The 22,379-nt window shown below is 38.9% G+C and overlaps 1 protein-coding gene across 1 annotated transcript; it reads left to right on the top strand.

The window, feature by feature from the left end:
- Nucleotides 1-8,894: 8,894 nt before the first annotated feature.
- Nucleotides 8,895-22,217, top strand: MFSD14A (major facilitator superfamily domain containing 14A). Its single transcript, XM_030455415.1, is given in 21 exon segments — nucleotides 8,895-9,092; nucleotides 13,440-13,535; nucleotides 14,637-14,711; nucleotides 15,288-15,415; nucleotides 16,453-16,567; nucleotides 17,557-17,807; nucleotides 18,089-18,131; nucleotides 18,133-18,195; nucleotides 18,619-18,639; nucleotides 18,641-18,691; nucleotides 19,120-19,159; nucleotides 19,162-19,214; nucleotides 19,216-19,232; nucleotides 19,379-19,430; nucleotides 19,432-19,477; nucleotides 20,073-20,212; nucleotides 20,214-20,236; nucleotides 20,883-20,895; nucleotides 20,897-20,971; nucleotides 20,974-21,049; nucleotides 21,052-22,217. Coding segments are annotated over 21 exon segments (1,506 nt in total). The 5' UTR covers nucleotides 8,895-9,005; the 3' UTR covers nucleotides 21,093-22,217.
- The last annotated feature ends 162 nt before the right edge of the window (nucleotides 22,218-22,379 follow it).

Here is a 22,379-nt window from a genome sequence, read left to right as displayed (position 1 = left end):
CAAACCAGTAGCATGTAGAACTTGAAGCCATCTCATTTAATAAAACTTGATTGAGTTAATAAAACAATCTTTAGTACCCTGCTTATGGCAGCTAAATTTATCTGAACTTAAAATGAGTAATTGTTTCTCTCACTTCAACAAACATTTTTGATTGGGATAATAGTAAAGTACTTAAGTGCTTCAATGTGGTGCAATGGATCATGTCCAGAAATAGGCTAACTGTATTCTCTGAAGGATTATCATGCCATGTGCCACAGTTTGTTTTAGGCGTTTGGGTTCAGAAAATCAAGTTGTCAGCATTGTCATGTCTTTATGACAAGGTCCTTTTCTAAAATGTGTACCAATTGTCTGTTGGCCTTTGGATATTTTGTTTCAGACTTGTAACTATCAAAACAACTCAAAAGGCCCATCTGTCACATTACAAAAGATGCCTTTATTATCTTTTCCTTACATAAGTCTTTATGTATTTGCCAAAAATTAGATTATACTGACTTGCAGGCTGGTTCTTGGGCAACGGTAATTTGTTCTGACATAAGCTTTGGACCTCAAAGCAAACACAACTCCAACAACATGCTGTAGGTAAGATGTTAAAAGTCTTCCTTTGCTTTCTGCTTGCATTTTGCACAGAGCTTTGGGCAAAGGAGGAAAAAAAAATTGGTCTGATTATTTTTGACAATTTTTCCATGAAAGTATAATTTTAATTTTGACAGCATGTTGATAGAAAGATACATTACTTCGTGGATGTAAGTTGCTTATTTCAGCTTTTTCCTGCATCCTTCTGTAATAAATACATGCAAGCTATTTCGTTCTTTATAAATTGGAAAAATGTAATGCACATTGTTTTGTTCCCACAGGAAAAAAATGCTCTTTCTTTTGATTGCGTTACGTAAATAAAATTGCATTGACTAAAATGAGCTAACCTTTTTCTTTTTTCATCCTTCCTTCTATCCAGTGTCTTTTTCTTCGAGCCATCCTTGTAATAGCAGCTACTTCCTATACGGTTATGATCCCAAACCTGCAGGAAATCTATTAAGGCATAGCAGACTTTCCTCCATCACCTGCTTCTCAAGATCATGCACTGGGGCCTTGCTAACATGGATGTGGAAGTGTCATTTGTACTGCAAAGGAGAGATTTCTCCCTGAATCTATTGGAAAAAAAATGTTATGATAGTTTTGAACCAGGTCAGATGGGTTGAGGTGAATGCTGATACTGCCTGTAATGATGGGGGGGAGGGGGAAAAAAAAGAATGCCCAGTGCAACTTGCTAATAAAAACTTGAAAGGAACAAAAAGTTTCCAAGAAACTGCAAATAGGAATGTTTACAGCTTTGACTGGGGATTGCATCAAAAGAATTTACTGTACTGACTGCTGCAGAAATGTCCTATGCACTCCTTTTGAAAGAGCACATGACAACATTGTCAGAATTGTATGTTTGCAATTTGACTATATTTAATTCTTAGAAATATGTTTTTAACTGTTTGCCTATTTACATGAAAATAAGCTGAATATACATTGTAGTTCCAAAGGGATGGTTAATTAGGTGTTCCTTAATTAAAACTGTGAAGATTGAAGTATGATGTGAAAAACACTATGACATCAATATTTTTATATTTCTGACAGCTGATTTATAGAGAAATCTGTTCTTAAATCATAAATTATATAATTCTGTCTTTATATAGAAACATAGTAAGATGTTAACATTCTCACCTAAGTACACAAAGGGAGAAATTCGAGAGTGAAAGCTGGGAATCTTTGTTATATCACAGCCTCATCTAGGTTAGCCCTGTCTGTTCCATGAGAATGAATAACCTGTGACACAGGCTGGGGAGTTACTGCACTAACTGTTACTAAGAGTAGGGTTATGCTGGAGTGCTTGCCCAAGGATGTAATGTTCATATCTTTTTATTGATTATAAATCAACTTCTATAGAACCTTTAAAATCCCTTTAATCATTACATATTCTCTGGGTATTTTTTTTTGACAAAAAAAAAAAAAAAAAAAAAAAAAAAAAAAAAAAAGTGCCCATAGTACACATTTAAATGACTATTTTTCTCTCGTAAACAGTCCCATCTGGGGTATTATGCTGTATATCTATCTTCTGTATTTATTTACAGACGGTGTTTTTTACACAGAGTTATTACACATTACCTTCTCAAGGCTTTCAGTGCATTTCTATGTAACGGCTTAAGTAGAGATTTTATTATTATTATTAATTATTATTATTATTAACCTGCTTTTTTCTGGGATCCTTGAGTCAGCAGACCAAAATGGGTTTTTAGAGATATTCCATCTCAGTAGTGGAAGTTAAAAAAGAATCACAATGAAAAAATAATTAATTGTCAATAGGTAAATACAACAAGCAACTGTTTTCCTGCTTTAACAACAGAAAAAAAAACCAAAACTTCTCAAAGAAACCTAGATGAAATTAGAATTTAAATCAATTAGACTGTTATGAACACTTCACTTGTTGAAGTCTTTGCATATAAACAGAAACACACAAAAAATAATGCCAGGGCTAATAAAGAAAAAAAGATGTCTTTAAAAATTGCTTCTTTTCAGCAGGCCTGTTCACCACTGATACTAATATAGAGTGACTTCATATCTATGTAACACTTGTAAAGGGATACATTTATACAGAAACATATCAGTAGTCCCTTAGCTGTATAATGGCAAGTGGTAAAAGTGTATGGTTTTGGTTTTTCCTTAACTTGTGTACTTTCTCATTTCTGGCTTGTCTTAATGACCATGTTGTGAAGAAAGAGGTGTTTTTAAATGTTTCCCAGAGTACCTCATCCTCTTTTTCACATTTTAGTGGTGCATTGACAAGGAGATTCTTTAAGAGTACTCAGATTTTTTTTTTTAATGAAATGTTGTAAAAGCGAAAGGAAAAATTCCACTTACTCCAGCCAAAGAAAACCAGCGTTTTCCGTCTGTTGGCAGTTACATGGATTATCAGCTTTTTGTTTGCTTATGGTAGCAGAGTGACACATTAAAGAAATTTCAGAGTTATGCCAAGAGCTTGCTGAGCTTTGTGACCTCTGAATGCTGCCTGGTTGTCAAAGCTCTCACATACTACCCTAACCTGGCATTCTGTGTTGATATTAAACCTTTTACCAATAGCACTAAATGTGGTAGAATCTTTGAAGAATGACATCCAGTCATTTCACCACTGAAATACAACGTGAGGTAAGATGTGTGCACAGAACACTGCTCGCAGCATAGCGCAGCACAGACTGGGAACTGACTGTGGCTCTGAAATGATCTGAGAAGTGTTGGTAGTAACATCTGTACTGGAGCTGGGTCTACACAATACTTTTAATTTCCTTAATGAAAATGGGAATGTTCAGGTGATAGAACTGGTTACTCCCTTGAGGAATTCCTCAAAAATAAGTATGTTGAGGAAGAACACTTTAAAGACGGTTGCACAGGAAAAGACAAAATAGGACAAATAATCACCACATTGTGGGAGTTATCTTACATTAACCCAGTTTTATTGTTTCAGAAGCATCTCTCATTATTTGTTGAGAAGCATCAATGTAAATGAAAAAAGTAATATGTACTCTTTGGTTTAGAATACAGCTTTGGAAAACAATATATAAAAGAGCAGAAATTCCTGTCTGCAGGTCAGTGACTCCTCACTTTCAATTGACAGTTCCGTTAAATTTTCCAGTAGAAGGATAGATCTCTCCATACACTACTTGCTGTAAAAGAAGCAGGAATTTGCATTTTGAGTTGTGTTTCCTCGGCGCTTTACAGACTAAGGACAGACTTGTCTGAGGCCCCTGTAGGCTGAAACATGTTATTCTGTACAGAGGGAAGACAGCATATGTTTCTTGAGAACTGAAGGGATCTGTGGAGGTTTTATTGACTTCTATAACCCTTGCAATCAGAGACCATATGCACATTTTCTCATTGAGAAACTTTTGTATCTGGATTTTGAGATACAAAAAAAAACAAAAAACAAAAAACACAAAAAAATACACAAAAAAACCCCAACCGATTTAAAGTCAGTAACTCGTTAATTAACCAAAGAAGCTTAGCTAGCAGAGAGCATTGGGAAGTAGGGAATAGTGTGCTTTGAGTTTGCCCTAAAAGCAGTCTGTAGGAGTCTTAACTTTCAAGAAATAAATCTTGTCTTTCTAGACTATTTTTCTGACTTTTAGACAATGGATTTGTTAGTTTAGCTGTATATTTAGGAGGCTAACCTATACTTAGAAGAATTTTATTTAAATATTTATAAAGTTATAGCTAGGTATTTATTTGCAATAAATTGAATTATGCGATTTATTTTTTTTAAGACCTATATAATGAAAATACTAGTATTTATTGAAATTTGGTAGTTTTATTTGAGAATCTCTTGGAAACATGATAAATGGTCATATAACAATAAATGTAGAACTATTTGAAAGTAAAATCAGCAGTTCAGTAGTGAAAAATATTGAGTCTAATAAAAAAGATACTTTTCTTTAAACATTGTGTATCTGTGCTGTCCACAAGTGCCCAATAGTATTTTTTTCTCAAATAATTCAGATAATTTTATATTCAATTTTGTTTTAGACAAACTACAAGAAAACTTCCTATTTTGTTTGCTTTAATAATGAGTAGATTAATGTTCTAGATCCAGCTTCTGCACGATAACACCTTGGGGTTTCTACTACTGCAACTTTTTAGAAACTAGTGTTATTTTTCCTCAAAAAAAAAAAATCTTATTTTATTAGCATATACTTGCATTTCAGATACTTGTACAGTCCTCTCACAGATTTTTAGAGGTACGCAATTGTTTTGTGTTTCTAACTTTTTATTATGGCTGTAATTCAAAAGACTGTAAGGGATTTTGTTCAATTGTTTTAAAATTGATATATATGAAATTCTGCATTTTTCTGTTTTTCATTTTCACTAACTTTTATATTTTAATATATTTCCTTATGAATCATGCATATTCTGTTGTACTTAAGCCATCATTTTCCAGATAAAAAGTTGTTGCCCATTTCTTCTGTTGACAGTGTTTCTTGCTGAATGCTGTGTATGAGGAAGGTTGTTTACTGTTTTCTTGTCTGAAACCCATGTTTTGTATGGATGAGATATTAGAAAATATTAAAGTTTTTTGTGTACTGGAAAGCTAATGCTCATCTATAACGTGGTATTATACCATATATGTGGTAGGGTATTATTACCTATGGCATTCAGTTACTATAAGAAAGTCCAAGAAGTCTTTATTTGCCTTTGTTTTCATTATTTTTTTCATTTTTATTGCTCATTATTTTCCACAGGAAGTTGCTAAAGAGTTCTACTTCTTCCAGGTAAGCTCATTATATGTTTTTAGATATCTAGAAGTAAGATAGTTTTAGTGAAAAAAAGGCAGGGAGAAATGCAGCTTTTCGCCCAGATGCAGTGGGATTAATTAGATTATATCTTCTGCTCTGGTTGCTGTGAATCCAAATTTCTGTTCATTTGAATTTATAACTTTCTAATTATTTCATGCTAGGTGAATTTCAAGTCCTTTTAGAAGGAAAAATCTGTCCTGAGGTGCTGTTCAGTGTTCATTCTTGATTGTCTGCTGCACATTTGCATCCAATGGAAGACATTTTAACTCTTGCCTTCAACCTTCCGTCATTGTTCTGACTGTAACGAGCTGTATCCATTCATTAGCTCAGTAAACATTGCTTATATGATAAGCCTGTGTCTATGTTTGCTGCCATGAGTAACAGTTTTAGATTTTTTTAAGTTTGTCTTTAGTGTCAGTGTATTTTAAATTTCATTTTAAATATAAGCCCAAATATTGAACATGTATTCAATCATCATAGCAAAATTTTAAGGTAGTCTTAAGAATTTTTTATATGTTAATGTTGATATTTATGTGTGCTTACTCTTGAATACATTTCTAATATGTGGTGTTTCCAGGCAGATTGGGAACAGTTTTGGGGTTTTTTTGATATAACATTGCTGAATCATGGAATGTATCTTCTGTTATCTAATGCAGTCTTTTATAAATCCATATTGAGGTAAAATGATATTTTTTTCTACATGTAGATAATGCCATTATAGTAATAAACTGCTTAAAATTAAGCACTGGCTTTATTAAGAATATGATATAAAACTGTTTGAGAGCTTTGTAAATGAAGAAGCTTGCCTTATGCATATTTTAGCAGAAATAAAACAGTGTTTCAATTAACAATTGCTGTTTTAGAACATAGTTTTTGGCATAATTTTATAGAAACTTCAGACAGCGTACATGCAGCTTTTAACATCAGCTTTTATCATACAGTTTACTGGATTTTGCCAGAAATTTAGTCTTGACTGAGATACTCTTCTTTTTGATCACTGTATCGTGGCTTCCTGTGAACCACTTTCCAGTAGTGGTCTTGTGACTGTCTGCACACTTCCAGTCTGAAAATTCTTATCTCCTTGTTCAAGACTTTGGTTCCTGAACTGGCGGTGGTGGGGTGTATCTGCTTATCAAGTACCAAGTTGTATAGCGTGGGATTGTAAAACACTGTAATCCTGTGTAGAAGAGTTTTGCCACAAGTTACAAGGAGGCAGCTGGTTATTCAGTTGCTTTCCTTCCCCGAGATTTAAATATTTCATTTTGATAGTAATGGAAAGTAATACACAATATACCCTCTAGAATGCAGCACAATCAGTTCAGTCCTGTTAGAATTTAGAATCTGAGGTTTTGTATGGCTATAATTTACAGTATATCGAAGACCTGAAGAGTTCACAAACACATTACTATATATAGTGAATAACGTGTCCCTGCCATTTCCAGAGATGTATATAATAAAATCAGGTCGTGTAGAAGCTTAAACACTACAGGTGTTTAAGATGTAACCGACAATTTTTGTTTCTCTTCTTCAGGAGATTTAATGTTTGTCAGGAATTTGTCTCTCCATTAAGTAATGTCAGAGTGGATTATGTCAGAACTTATTTAGGTAAGTGGAATTTGATATTTGAAAACATGTAGTTGGATGATATTCATTACAGTAGAAGCAAGTTATGTCTCTCTAGAGTTTATTCTAAAGTTAGGAATTCTTACTTGAATCATCTGCTCAGCCTACAGGGGCAAATTTTATATTTAAGATGCAATTATTTTGAGATAATGACATCAATGACAATACTTGGTATAATATAAAGGTGTGAATGGAAAATCAGTTTAGTTACAAAATGTCTTTGCTGAGATTTAGTTGTTAACTTCTTTTTTACCTGAGTTCCTCACCTGTCAAGAACATGTCTGGGTGACACTTCCACCAATATTTAATAGCAGTCACTCCAAGGAGTAGACTCAAAAGCATATCACAATTTCAGGACCCCTCTGCTTTTCAAGTAGAAGGGGTGAGAAACCCTGGAACATACTGCATTAGTCACATACTTGCCATCCTATCCCTCTGTGATAACGTAACTCTGATAGATCACTGATTAGTTGGCTGCAAACATCCTATTTCCCCTATGTGTAGCCTGATAGATCCACATTAGTATCATGACCTAGAGGCTGCTTGTCTTTGTGTCTCACTGTGAGAGCAGAGTAGATCCATTGAGCTGAGCAGAGCTGTGCCTAACAAAATACATGTTCGTTAGAAGCTGCAAGACAAGACCCGTGCTTTGTCTTAAGGCTGATGGTTTAACTTAAGCTCACAAAATGGCGAGTGATTTACACCCTTTTGTTACCACAGTGATGTGGGTGCTGTAAGGGAGCTGTACAGGTGTGTACTGTACAGGTCTCTACTCTGGGTGGGGGTTGGTAGAAGCCTCTGTATAGACAGAGAAGATGTTAATTTGCGTCTGAAGTTTGGGTGAAAACGGGTGCTGCAGGAGCTGGAGAGATAGGGATATACAGCAAGAGGGCTGAAAGATGGGAGGACTGAGTAAGGAGCACAGAGACAAGACTGGATAGCTGTGTCAGGGACCATGAACGTCATAATAAGCACTGGATGTGGACAGGTGCTGATTGGTTTAGTGCTGCCAGATATTGGCAGTGATGGAAATGAACCGATAATTGTAAATGATTGTAAACCGATAATAATAGCACACCTTTCTAAAATATTTTCTTCACTTATGGGTATAATCCCTTGGGAGCTCCATCCATTGTATTACTTGCAGGCTGTGGTACATCAGAACCTGAGATGGCCTGCCCATATGAACTTGTTAAAGCTTTCCTAAACTGCATTTAAAACTGAGGAGTAAGAAAGCAGAGTGTCTCCAAGTTGCATTTTTAAGGTGTAGTCTATGTGCAGTTACGTGCTTTGGCCTTAGAAACGTATTTTAAGGCCTAGCAGGTAGATCCAGTAGGAACTGCCTGGTTGTGCCTCTGTTTCCCAGACCTCTCGGCCAGCTCCGGGAGGGAGGACAGGGCTGGGACATGATCCCTCAGCTTAGGCTGGAGGCAGCTGGAGGACAGCTGCCTGCGGCGGTGTCTGAGGACACGGGTCCTCTGAGTGGCGGGAAGGCCGCGGTCATCCCGGTGATAGGCGAACCGCCTCCGGCAGTACCGGGGGTCGGTGTGCCAACAGATGGAGGTTGCTCATCCAGAGGGCAAGCACTGGAGGGGCGGCACTGCCGCACCAAGCTCGTTGCCAGGGGCACTGCCTGGGTCGCCTGCCGGCGAACCGCACGGCTTCTAGCAGCAGTTTCGCCTCTTTTATTATTTTTCTTTCTTATTGTTGTTGTTATTTGTTTTACATCTATCGCACTTTTCCAGCCCTGACCGTTCACTCTGGGACAGGCGCCGAGGCGGCCGGGACGGTGCTGGGGCGGGGCGGGGCGGGGCGGGCCCGGGGGCAGGGGCGCTGGGGGCGGGGCGTCCTGCACATGTGACCAGAGGCTGACCAATGGGGCGATCGCGTGATGCGCGGCGGCAGCGCCCGGTAGTGGTTGGCCAAGATGGCGCCGGGTGTGTGAGTAGTGGCGGCAACGAGGGGAGGGGAGGCGTAGGCCCGGCTGCTGGGGAGGGTCCGCTGCTGACCCCGCTCCTCCTCCCTTCCCCTTCCCCCCCGGGGCTGTAGGATGGTAAAATGACGCAGGGGGGGAAGAAGAAGAAACGCGCTGTGAACCGCAGTATCATGCTGGCCAAGAAAATCATCATTAAGGACGGCGGGACGGTGAGGCCGGGCGGGGCCGGGGGCGGCTGTGAGAGCGGGCGGGGATGTGGGCGAGATGGTAGCGGAGACCCGGGTCCCGCGGCGTTGCGGAGGGCTGGCAGTGGTCGGGCAGGGGGCCGAGGCAGGTGCGGCCGGGCCTGGTGCGGGCCTGGGGTCGGTGGTCCGGTGCTGGGCCTCGATCAGCCGCTGCTGGCGGCGTGCGAGCGGGGCGGGCTGTGGCAGCGAGGCTGAGCTTGGTGTCGAGGGTTCAGCTGCCTTTATGGTGAGGGTTGGGGCAGCCCCCACAGCTCTGTTCCGGCATCCCGGGCTCGTTTCCTTGAAGCAGGCACCGAGAAACACCTGTAAAGGTGTCGCGCCAGTTCAGGCTTCTTCGTGAGTGCTCTTTCTGAGTGAGGGCCGATTTTTAGGACTCGGGGGCAACTCTACAAAGCTGTGTCGTCCCGGGGGTTAGGCACAGGTAACTATCACTTAACGTAAGCCCGAGATCGTGCGGTACGTGTCTAAACCTAACGTTACATTAAAAAGTATTTAAAGGAATCTCTGCAGAAGGCAGAGGTGTCAGGGCGGCAGCTATGCCATGGGCAGGCCGGGCCCTGCCGGCAGTGGGGCGCTGCGGGGGGCGGTGGGGATGCAGCGCTGCCGGGGTGCGGAGCCCACCTGCTGGATCGCCCATCGCCATCGCTGCAGCCTCCCGGCCCCCCTGCTTCCTTAGTCTGAGAAAGAATAGGCCAGCGAGTGGCCGACAAACTGTTTGCGTCAAAGTCTTGTGGAAAGGCTTCCTGGAAGAAATGTTTTGCAGTTACCTCCCACTGTCTTGCTTCCTCCTAAATACACACATTTTAAAAAGAAAGGAAGCTGTTAAATGTTTTGGGGCTGTTGGAGTTGGGTTTTTTTGTTTGGTTTTGTTTTTTGTTTGTTTGTTTGTTTGGTTTGGTGTTTTTTTGTTTGTTTGTTTTTTTGCTTTTTTTTTTTTTGCTTTTTTTTTGCTTTTTTTTTTTTTTTTTTTTTTTAAACAGCTGGAGAAGCGTTGCTTCCAATGTATCCTTGCCCCTGGAATTTTTCCACAGTGTAATACTGTGTAGCTTTGATTACACCCTTCTAAATACAGTATCACTATTTCAAATAAAGAGACATCTGGACAGACTGGTGGTCCTTCCGTTTGTCTTTTGGAATAAAAATGGAGGAGACATATCTGAGTCACTATGACTGTTCATCCAGCTGGTGGCCACCCATCTGGAGTACTTGGTGGTAAGAAGAAAGACTAATTCCAGTGATGGATGTCGATGTTTTCCAGGACATGTTTTGCTGATCTTGTAAAGATAGAAATGCATGAGATTACCTTCAACACGTGTTAAATTTTGAAAGTATTTTAGAATGAGTAATAGAAACAGAATAAATGTTGTTATTCATGGGACATGGTGCTCCCAAAGATTACCCTCTGCAGTGATCTTTGATTAAAATACGATGTACTTCCAAGTATCTTTATCTCTCAATTCTAACTTCCTTTTGCCCAAAGAGGAGAAAGGATATTATAATAACTGCATTCAGTGTCTCTCACCAGTTTCAAAACAGAGTGCAAACTTGCATGAGTTCTGTGTATTTTCAGTTGTTTATAAAGAGTGGGAAAATGGACCATAACTATTAGATGAAGGCCTGTAGATTTTTGTTGGATAACAGAAATACCAGCCTGTGATATTTTATTTCTTCAAATATATGGTTTGAGAATATGTTTTAAATACATGTTTAAGGCTATAAAATCCAGCGTAACAGTATTCTTTATGCTGACAGGAAAAAATTTATGCTTGGATTTTTTTATAAGGTTTGCTGAATTAACCTCTGCTCAATTAATTAGCCTCTGTGCTCAGACTCCTTAAATTCTTTGCTTACCTAGCAGGCCATGTGACATTATGGGATACAGGTAAATTAAAATAGCCCGTGTCTCCAATTGACAAACCAGCTGGCAAATCAAGCACCAAAGTGAACTGTTTGCAGCCTGATTGGTTTATTTTTAAATGACATCGAAGAAAACTGTGTGACTCTTTTGCTGGCAAGAATATATAGCTGTTTAATGAGGCAGTGTCACAGGCAAAAAGTTTACTGACAGGGAACTTCTGTCAATTTAATTTATTGTCACTTATAATCACTGGTTCTGCTATGAGGAAAAAAAAATAAGCACAAGGGAGAAAACAGCCATTGCCACTGCAAAGCCTCTCCTCCCACCACAGGTTATACCATGTCCCTTTGGCAAGTTGGTGGGTGGTGTAGTAGTACCAGTGGAGTGGTTTCAGCACTGTTTAATTTTGCCTTCCTTTATAAACAGTTGGAATTAATCTTATGCAAGATTATGCATTTTTTAAGCAGGCGTGAAATGAGTTGGGAGGTGCATGCCTGTGCAGTGCTAGGGAGAATTAGAGCTCTTTACTTTATTTTCTTTTCCAGAAGAAGAACAGCAGCTATCATCTAGTTGCTTAGTTATTCTGTTGTTACCAGGTGTGTGTTCTTAAGGCTTCCTGGCATATACCCTGGCATGACTGTCAGTACACAGTGTTTGGTTAAAGACATTTTTTCTCTAGCTAAGGAAAGGAACATTCTTAGAGCCACAGAATTGGTGCCACAGATTTTGCCAAACATGAATATGCAGTGCACTGGCTCTGTGGCTGTAGAGAAGGGTTGCAGTTACTCTGAATGGAACATCTTGGTCCCAGGTTGTTCACACAAAGGCTCAGTATCATTTATCTTCAGGTGTAAAGCCTTCTGATTTGGTTGCAGTTAGGCTATTACCTTACATTACACTACATGAGCCAGGTTGCAAAGCATAGCAGGGTGGGTTTATAATGATGCCTGTGAAAAGTGAGTATTAGCAACAAGAAAGCAAAGATGTTTAACCCTAGTGATCTAAATGTCACTTCTGTTTGTCAGTGTAATGGAAGCATCTGATTAGGTTGTGTACAGCTGGATTACATGGCAGAGAGCAGCAGTCACCTGCTTGTATGCCTCTGAAATTGCCAACAACTTAGCTGTGCAGAACAGCCACTGGTTTCCTTCTGCTTTTTGATTTGTCCATGTGATCTCTGAGTAGCTGCCCAGAACACGGGCAGTGTAGAGACAGATTGCTGTTGAGCTTGTGTTTGCTATATGTGAGCAGAAGGGAGGTGCTTTTGAGCCCTGGTGCTTGGAGGGACAGGGATGGTGTGTGACTCCTACCTCACCATCTTTTATGCCATGGGGGCATCACAAGCTTACTTACGGTTTGTGCAGAACTGGATAAGTTTTTAATCCAAAACTCAAAGAGTTGTGGGTGGAGAGGGCGAGGAATTGTGGGAAGTGAAGATAATGATAGCCACTTTCTGTATCTATAAAGACTGTTATTTTACCACTTTAAGAGAATAGGATGAAAAGATAGGAATATGTGTATGGTATGGCTGTATTTACTGAAGAGGACTTGGAAAACAAAAATAAACCAGTGCTAAGGTACTGTTGTAGCTCACCATTTACATATTGATATGGTTACTTTTGAAAATTATAATCTTTTCCAGCAATAGAAGTAAATGGACAGTGTGTTTTTCTGTATTTATTTCCCTCATTTGTTCAGAAACCTTTTTTTATTTTTTTCTGTGGTGGGAATACTGGAATCTGGAAAGAAAAGATGAAGATTCCACAGCCTCACTGGCAGCCTGTATTTCCTGTCACTGACATGTCTGAGAAGAGTCTGGGTGTGTCATCTTTGCCCCTCACATCAGCTCTCTAAAGATAAAATCTCATTGATAAAATCCCCCTAAAAATTACGAAGCAGCTGAGGACCTTCTCCTGCTTGTGTGTGCTCAGTATAAATGCTTAGTGTGACCAGATCAGTGCCACTCTTGTTAGTAACTCACCTTCACACAAAGCTGTGAAAGCAGATGTAAAGGCAGCACTTCTAAGCTTAAAGAATGCATATGAGATTTCTGATGAGTTATTCATAATGCCTTCATGTGAAAATAGTTAGTGCACTGTTTCCTCGATTTGCAAATGATGAGCTGTGGCATGTTGTTTGACAGGGTATGTTTAAGGGTGTATGAGATGAGCAGGTTGTCCCTCCCATGCACTTTTTGTTCTCCTCAAAAGCTACTTCTGGCTATACTAAATAGTGGAAGAAGCTTTGTCTTCTGCAGAGACCAGTCAGGATGTTAGCAAGAAAGGGATAAAAAGGGAATTTTGCTCAGGACCAGTTAGATTAAGTAACTATATTCCAATGTTTTGAGTTCTGTTTAATTTCTTAATCATTCTGTTTATAATGTTCAGATGCATTTCTCATGACTTTGATAGACTGTTAGATGTTTTAGTCACCTGTTTTTTCTCTTGTTTTAGCCTCAAGGAATAGGTTCACCTAGTGTCTACCATGCTGTTATAGTGATCTTCTTGGAGTTTTTTGCTTGGGGACTCTTGACAGCACCTACTCTGGTGGTAAGTTCAATCCTTAAGCTTTTTCTTCCTGAATGATCGGGCAATTACTGCAAAGACATTGAACATCTTCTGAATTCAATGAAAGCTCTAAATTATTGAGTTGGTCTGTTGTGCAAGTGAAAACTTTTGTATTTGTATGTGGAATCAGGAATTTTAAATTACTTCACTAAAGCAGTGTAATGAAGCAGCATAGCTATCTGTGTACTAACACTCAAACTTATATGTGAGTATTTTCTGATTTGAAACCACTAAGACAGTAATGAAATCATCTTATCTTTCAAAATGCTACAAAGAGTTGGCACATAACAAAAATAAACTTGAAATTTGGAAAAATTATGCAAATTTGTGTGTGTAATTAGATCTTTGCTGACCTGGCTGTGCTTTAATAGAAGCTTCAGAGCACAGGCCCTGTTCCACCTGTCAAAGCTTCCCTATTATTAGTGACACAGTCATACAACCTGTTTGTACCAAATTATTTTCTAATGTAGTTGGTTGCTTTCCATTTGGAATTAATCTTTGAGAGTGACACATGCTTACAAATTAAAAGGAGCAAGATCTCCAAGCAATCTCCACCTAAAACTCAGTCTTGGTGCAGCTCTGTAAGCTGATGTTAACCCTGCACAATCTCTTGGATATAAACTGCCCATTGGTCACTGGGTTGAATCTCTCTCACCTAACACAAGTTTGACTGAGAGAGGCACAATTTTAACCTTCATATCTAGGCTTTGGTCACCAAATTGAGAGGTGATGTGTCTGTCCCCAGCCCCATGCGGATGACACATCAGTATGTGGAGAGTCTGATCTGAAATAATTTATTAGGTTCTCTGTGATTGGTTAAGGTTTTAGACTCTGAAGCTGGATGACATGAATCCTTCCCAAAGTGCTAAGAGAACTGAGGCCTCTATCCAGTAAAGCTAAAATCACAAAGTACTTTCCATGTAAATTAAAGATTAAATAGATTACTTGTGGTGTGTCTTTTTCTATATTTTGTGATAATATAAAACTACTTCAGTTGTGCTGCTGTAGAAGTTGGATGCACCACAAGCAATATTTACAGTTACTAACATTGTGTAAATGACAGTGTTTGTATTCCTTCTCCAGGTTTTGCATGAAACCTTCCCAAAACATACATTTCTAATGAATGGTCTAATTCAAGGTAAAGGTAAGGTGGTGAAAGTTAATCTCAAATGTAATATAAAGTGAGTGGTGAGGAATATAGAATTGTCTGCCAATTAAGAGAGATATTCAAGAGAGTTTTTTAATACAGCATTCACAGTATAAATGACAGAGGGAATAAATTATTGCTAAAAAAGCAAGTAGGCATCATTTTACTTTTGGTAAGACACTGCTTGGTCTGTATCTGCTGTTTATGTTCAGCAAATAAAAAGGTGGTTGGCTAATCCCAAATGACATGCATGGTGTTAAAATTTGACAGTTTTTTACTGGGAGCTTGTTGCTCCAGTAGGGTATTTTCAATTACGTGTGTTTATGTGGATTGTAAATATATAAAATGATAAAACACAGCTCATAAAACTGCTAGTATGACTGGATCATATGCATTTTTAATTTTGTGTAGCTCTGAGGTAATAAATCTCAGATTTTATGTAACTAGACATACAAGGTCAGTATAATGCTTGACCATATTGCCTTTGAGGCATTGCCCAGCCTGCTGTAAGATTGTGGTATCATCACCTATCACTACTCTTAACTGCTTAGTTCTAACTTACAGTGTTGGGGTTTTTTTCCATTTAGGGCTTATTATCATTCCTCAGTGCCCCACTCATAGGTGCCCTGTCTGATGTGTGGGGACGAAAGTCCTTCTTGCTGCTAACAGTATTTTTCACCTGTGCACCAATACCACTGATGAAGATCAGCCCATGGTTAGTAAATTTTTTCACACTAGATGTGCTGTTTCTTGTCAAAGTTGCTGTATAGTGCTTGTGTTTGTAGCTTTGTTGATAAAGTTTGTGCTCAGTGGAAGGTTGAGGCTTTTGTATTACTTCAGTGCAAAGTTGGGAGAATGGAGTCACGCTGAAGTAGCTGCCATGAGGCCAAATGCCTTGGTCAAAATTTTCAGAGCTGCTGCTGTAGGCCCCACTTCCTAGCTCAGCACATTTGCAAAAGGTATTAAGAGTGATAAACTGTGGAGGTCTTTATTGTGGCCATTTTACACAAAAATTAACCAACTATGCAGAAATTAAAGCCTTACCTAATGGTAGCTAGTGCATGAAGTAACCATTTGTAACCTAAAATGTTGCTGCAGTTTTATGTTTTGTTTCTCAGATTTTAAAATCCACCAGCATTCACCCTGTCTGCAAGTTAGTAAGCTCTCAACCAGCACATACGTTCCCCGAGTTAGAACTCTCAATATTGTTAGACTACCCACATGCTGTACCTGAGGGTGTAGCTGAAATTACACAAACTGCACTGAGGCAGGGCAGAGCCAGCTGTTCAGGTAGCTCCTTGAGCCTTTTCAGTTTTCTCTTGGGTCACACAGATTGTTCACAAGTTCTTCATCTCTTTTCTGCAAAGTAGCTTGTTTCTAAGTGTAAATTAATGTTTCAAAGGATGAGTGCCAGTGTCCATAGCATAAAGACAAGGCTTATCTTGAGACGTCACATTGGCCAGACTCTCAAAATACTGAAGTTCCTCGTTTGCTTTGCATCATAGGCATCCAAAGTTAGTACAGCACCTTGTTTCCTAGAACTACTTACTCACAGCAGCTTTTTGCAGATGTCGTTTATCTTAGTGTACGTGGTGTGCTAGAAGCATTATTCATCTGTATTGAGACATTCACATTGGCATTCTCCAACTTTGTTAGTATTTGTCAGGAAATTGGATAAGATGATTTGTTGTTGAACTGTACTTGTTAATAGAGAATTTCTGTTTCCATTTCAATTTTTAATAATGTTCCTAGGTGGTACTTCGCTGTTATCTCCGTCTCAGGAGTTTTTGCAGTGACGTTTTCTGTGGTTTTTGCATATGTAGCAGATATAACCCAAGAACATGAAAGAAGCATGGCCTATGGTTTGGTATGTATTTTTTTGGCTCTGTTCCTGATACAGTGGTATCCTGTACTAAATACTTCAGTAGGGAAAAAAGTAGGGAAAGCTTTTCAAAACTGAATGTTTCTTTGGCAAATGTATTTCAGTTTGGAGAAAGGTTTTTCTGCTTCAGTGTTCCTGTCATCTGGTCCTCTCTCTGTCTTAATAATTACTATCAGTTTTAGTGGTAGGGGCTTTAGTTATTCCTCCATTTGTTTCTCATGCTAGTACTACTCTGTCATTTTCAAAAATCGAAGCTGTTATTTCTGGATAATTTGTGAACTCCTGTTGTACGGTATCTTTACTCCTGCATGTCTCCAGTCGCACAACCACACTTCAGAACAGAGGGAGCTGAGCGACTTGCCTGTCTTAAGGTCTTAACATTCATCTCCTGATAGCCTGCCAGATCTCAGGAGCGTCCACAGCCCTGTGCATTACCGGTTAGCGGAATTAATTGTTGCATCTAAGTTACAGAATCCATTACCATATTCAGGAGGAAGAGCTGAAAGCAATGGATATAGAACTAAACAGTTCCATTCTGCGTATATCTGTGAGAATACAACAAAGTCCTTCCAGCCTTTCACAGCAGGGCCTGCTGGTTAACTGAAAACTGCTTTCTGAAGATCTGTTGTACTGAGCTGGATTAATCAGGATACAACGTGCTCTTTTTCTTAAAAGACAATTATGTATTTCACTAATACAAAGATTAAATACAGCTCATCACTTCCCAGAGATATCAGCAGATAATGTATAGTTTACTAAACCTAATTATGTTGGTACATGCAAGAATGAGCCTCGCATTGCCGTCCAGTTATTAAAAAATTGTTTTTCTAGAAAATATCTGGCTGTCTGAAATACAAAGCCGCTACCACATAGTTGCAGGACTGAAATGATTAGGTTCTGAACACAAGAAAAAGTGGGCAATAATGCTGTTGTCGTGTGTCATTGAAAATCTTACCAGCTGCTGTTTGTTCCAGGTTTCGGCAACTTTCGCAGCAAGTTTAGTTACCAGCCCTGCTATCGGTGCCTATCTTGGTCGAGTCTATGGAGACAGCTTGGTGGTGGTCCTGGCCACAGCAATAGCCTTGTTAGACATTTGTTTTATTCTTGTTGCTGTACCAGAATCGCTGCCAGAGAAGATGAGGCCAGCATCTTGGGGAGCACCCATTTCATGGGAGCAGGCTGACCCTTTTTGCAGTAAGCTATTTAAATATGGAATATTTTATTTGTAAATGCTGAGCTTGTTGAGGGAAGAGACTAAATTTACTACCTTTACACACCTGAAAAACAAAGCCCCTGGTTTTTTAAATTCAAAACCTTCTTCGCTGCTAATGCTTTTGCCAAAGCATTCCTGCTAAACCATGCAGGCAATTATTGTGGTGGGTAGCACATGGCTTCATTAACTGACATGCTTTATCAGGCATCAAGGATAGGTGTACTTTCCTGGAAGATAAAGAGTAAAATGTTTATAATTGACTTTTTCTTTCCATATAAGTCACTGAAGGGAAGTTGGGCCAGGACCTCAATTGTGCTGCTCATCTGCATAACAGTCCTTTCTTTCCTACCTCCCTGAGGCAGGGCATATTCCAGGCTTCTTTCCTATAACCTCAGACAGGGTAAACAACAATTTTGATATGGATTTGAACAAAAGTAAATTTAATTTTAAAGTTTTCAGTATTCTTAATTAATTACAGAACCTACAGATATCTAGTATAATTTAAAAGCTTCCAGGAGCTTATTTAATTCCTCTTGCTGCTGTGGTTTTGTCTCTTTTTAGACAGAGGTGAATGAGGGGTGATGAATTTTCTTGTGCTTCATGATTATTTGCATTATTCTCATACCTCAATGTTCACTGTTAAACTTTTATTTTTTTTAGGGAACCATTTACTTGTTTTCTACTAAAAGCCTTTTAATCTTTGTCCACTTGCTTGATTTAATGAAAAATACTGGTCTTCTGCCTTGTGAGTTTTCCCAGTGATCTTTGTGACATTGTGATACACTGTTTTACAGTAAATAATCAAATTACATTTTTTATACAGATAATGGGATTTTCATCTGAAAAGTGTTGCAGCATTTATAGCAGTTCTTGGATTCTTTCCATTATTGCGCCAGGTAAGTTACTGCTGTTTCGTTGACTGTTGACTTTGAAAGAGCTAAGGACTGTGGAGAGCCTCCCCAACACTTGGGTTCTAGAGGTGTAACCTTTTCTATTGCTGTTTTTTTAAGTGTCTAACAACTGATCCTCACTGTAACGTAGATGAAAAAACAGCTTGCCAGACAGAGATTGTTAATAATATCTGAAGTGTTGGGGAAAACTTGAATCCTCGTGCACTAAAGAAGGGGTGGATGGTTTCTTCATAATTCTGCTAAATTATGCTCATTTTTTTCAGTACAAGGCTCCTGAATATTGGCCAAATACTGCTTTTCAAGCATTTTACTTGGCTTTTAAAAAATTATTTATTTATTTGTAATGTATTTAACAGGTAGAATAAAATGTTCTTTTTCTTAATTTTTTTTTTACTTTATTTTTCCTCTATCAGACAATAGTTTTGAGTTTACTTATGCGGTCCATTGGGAACAAAAAACCATCCTACTGGGCCTAGGGTTTCAAAATCTACAGCTTGCAATGTATGGCCTTTGGATCAGAACCATGGTACGTAAATTTCATTTTAATAGCTGGCATTTTCTGCATTTCATCCTTTACTCAAAGGAGACACTTGTGCGTGTGTGTCGTGTGTGGCTCCAAGCACAGCACGCTGTCTGTGCAGAACAGTTCCTTTGAGGCTGTGTTTTTTGCAGGATGATGTGGGCAGCTGGGGCTGTTGCAGCCATGTCCAGTATTACTTTCCCAAGCTGTAAGCGCATTGGTTTCACGAACTGCTGATGCTGACCAACAGGGTAGGTTTTAGTCCTGATACCTTAAATTCTATGGTGAAAAGAATGCTGTCAGGGGTCACTGCAGCGCTAGGGCAGTCTTGGACTGCGAATCTTGGCACAGCAGCCCTGAGTACAGGTCACAAAATGTTAAAATCCCAGTTACTTGGAAGTTGTTCATACAAGAATATTTTTTCCCTCTGAGCCAGAAAGATGTGATATGCAACAGGTCCAACAGTAGTAAAATACTTAGCAAACTTAATGTGCTGCTTGTTACTCCCGATTTTCTGACAGAAGTTTGCTTAGTTGTCCAGGTTGCATGCAGTCTTTCTCTCCTGTGTGAGACTGATAGTTAGTGTATGTATACTGGACTGAGTGACCAGAGCATGGTAGGTGCTCCTCTGCACCTATAGAGAGATGGAAAAAACACAGATATACTATAATGACAATTTTTGGTATTTCTAGTGCAACAACCATTTAGACACACTTTTTCTACTTGCTTTAGTTACAAGGTGAAGTGAACTAACTCTTAGTGATCGGCTGCTGAGAGTCTATTAAAAATTTGTTAATTATGCATGTGTGAATACAGTTAGGTAACTGCGTGGTTTACTTTTCTCAGGTGTTGTTCAAGGGATGATAACAGGAATTCGAGGACTGTGTAATGGTTTGGGACCAGCACTTTATGGCTTTATATTCTATATATTTCACGTTGAACTGAATGAACTCCCCATGCCTGAATCGCCATCAGGAGGTAGTGTGGGTCGCACAGTACCATTTACAACAGTATTCTTCTTAATTAAATAAAAAACCCCCAACACATTAATTAGAAAAGGACCATGTGCTCACTGGTTTTTAATATGATACTGTATTACATTTTGTTATACTAACTGTAAATGAAGCATGTGAAAAGAGTTTCTGATATCACTCACAGGAGGGGGGGTCATTGTTCTGTTGCTTTAATCAGCTGCTCTGATTTAGTTTAACTTCAGAGAGATACAGCCAGAGTCATTAGACAAGGGATGACCCTGGTAAAAGAGGAAAGATAGATGGACTAAACTACTGTATCCTGCTCTTATATCCCTCACATTGTATTTTATCTTTCACATGCTGATTTTGTTTTGTTGTCATCTAGTCTTAATACAAGCTCTGTATTACTTTTAGTTCTTAATACTAATTGGTTGAGGAAGCTCAGGAGCAAGAACTAAGACTAAAAAGAAACTGGGTGCACACTGATAGGAACCATGTACTCCCTCTCCTAGCTCTTAGGATGCAATATTCTTCCCACATTTCTTCCAGAAGACTCCAGTCAGGGACAAAGACTGTCTTGTCGAGTGTGGCAGAAGTTCTTTCCACTCTTGAATCTGTGGTACCAGTCTGTTAATACATGTCTAAAGGTTCATTAATACTTAGGTGTTGATGCCTTTTTCAGAAATTCTATCATTCGCTGGACCCCCATTCTTGTTTGGAGCGTGCTCTGTGCTGCTGGCACTACTTGTTGCCTTGTTCATTCCTGAACATTAACAAACCTAAATGTACGATCCAGCAACTGGAAGAAACACTGTGGCAGCCATGGCCACCCCCCACAGTCCACAGCTCCGGTGAAGCTAAAGAACCATTATTGCAAGATACAAATGTATGACAGGATCCAGGAAGATCTTTTAGGACTTTTTTTTCAGCAGCAGTTTGGGATACACATTCCATGAAACATCCAGTTTTTAAGGGTAACCTTAAGAAACAGCTTTCTGCATGAAATTTATAGGTAATGTTAAAAAAAAAAAAAGTTTCTCCAAAGATGTTGCCATTGAGTTCATAATTTGCTTTTCAAAACCAACTGTCACTTACTCCTCTCTTGACATGAAATACTGTTAAAGTAAACCTTACCTCTAGTTCAGAGTCAGAATGGAGACCAGGCATGAGCATGTGTCATTCTCTTTCCTTAAGGTGGTGAGCTTTAATTCTAGTCATGCTAAGTCTCAATGAGACAGAGTAGCCATCTGTGTGGACCCATTCATTTTAATGTTGTAAAATCTTGGGTCAGATGATTCAAGCCTTAATGTAAATGTACTTGAGTAGGGAGAAGGTGAATTGGTATAATTTATTTAAGAAGTCATATGGCAGGGTGTTTTTTTAAGTTTGTACTGATATAAAGATCACATGAAGCACGCTTGCTGAACAGTAAAAGTTATTTTATTGTAAGTGCATTTACTCTTTCTATTTTTGAATAAACGTAGTATCAAACACTTGTTTAAATATTAAGTGGGTGTTTTGAGCCTACAAATTTTCATACTGGCTCTAAAACTCCGCTTTCCTAAGTACCGTTTATTATACCACTATATTTCTGATGTTTGCGTAAATCATAAAAGGACCTCAAAACTTGAATACACAGAGACTGAAATATAAGCTGATAGCCTTGAACACATCCGTATGCTATATCGTGGCCTTTGAGGACTGTCGCAAAATAACCCTTTTGCATTACAGAGCTAATGTTTTTAGTCCTAAATTTTCAGGATCCTTAGTAGCACGAAGAGAGCTTTATAAATACTGATGTGAATTTCTCTAAAAAGTTGTATATTTTTGTGTCCAGTTGTATTATTTAAGTGTTCTTTGTATAAATTTGTGTATAAAGTGATTGTATAGGTTTAAAATGTTTTTCATCTTGTGGTTATTGCTTAATGCTTTTTTACCTTCAAACATTCACCATGGTTGACCAAGAGCAGGAAAAAATTATGTAATATACTGGTAATAAGTTGAATATTTTAATGAATTTTTAAATAATTATGTCTCTTAAACCTTAACTTGAGGTTCTGTAGTGTATGTGTTACACATCAGCAGGTGAGAAAAAGCTTGGAGTGGAGGTCCAGTGCTGTGTTTTCCCTGTTAGGTGATGCTGGCTCCAGCTGCTGGCACCTCCCAGCAGCAGGGCCAG

This window comes from Calypte anna, chromosome 8, assembly GCF_003957555.1.
Source record: "Calypte anna isolate BGI_N300 chromosome 8, bCalAnn1_v1.p, whole genome shotgun sequence".
NCBI classification, from domain to species: Eukaryota; Metazoa; Chordata; class Aves; order Apodiformes; family Trochilidae; genus Calypte; species Calypte anna.
The sequence above is the reverse complement of the archived record's forward strand: the minus strand, read 5'-3'. Positions and strand labels throughout refer to the sequence as shown.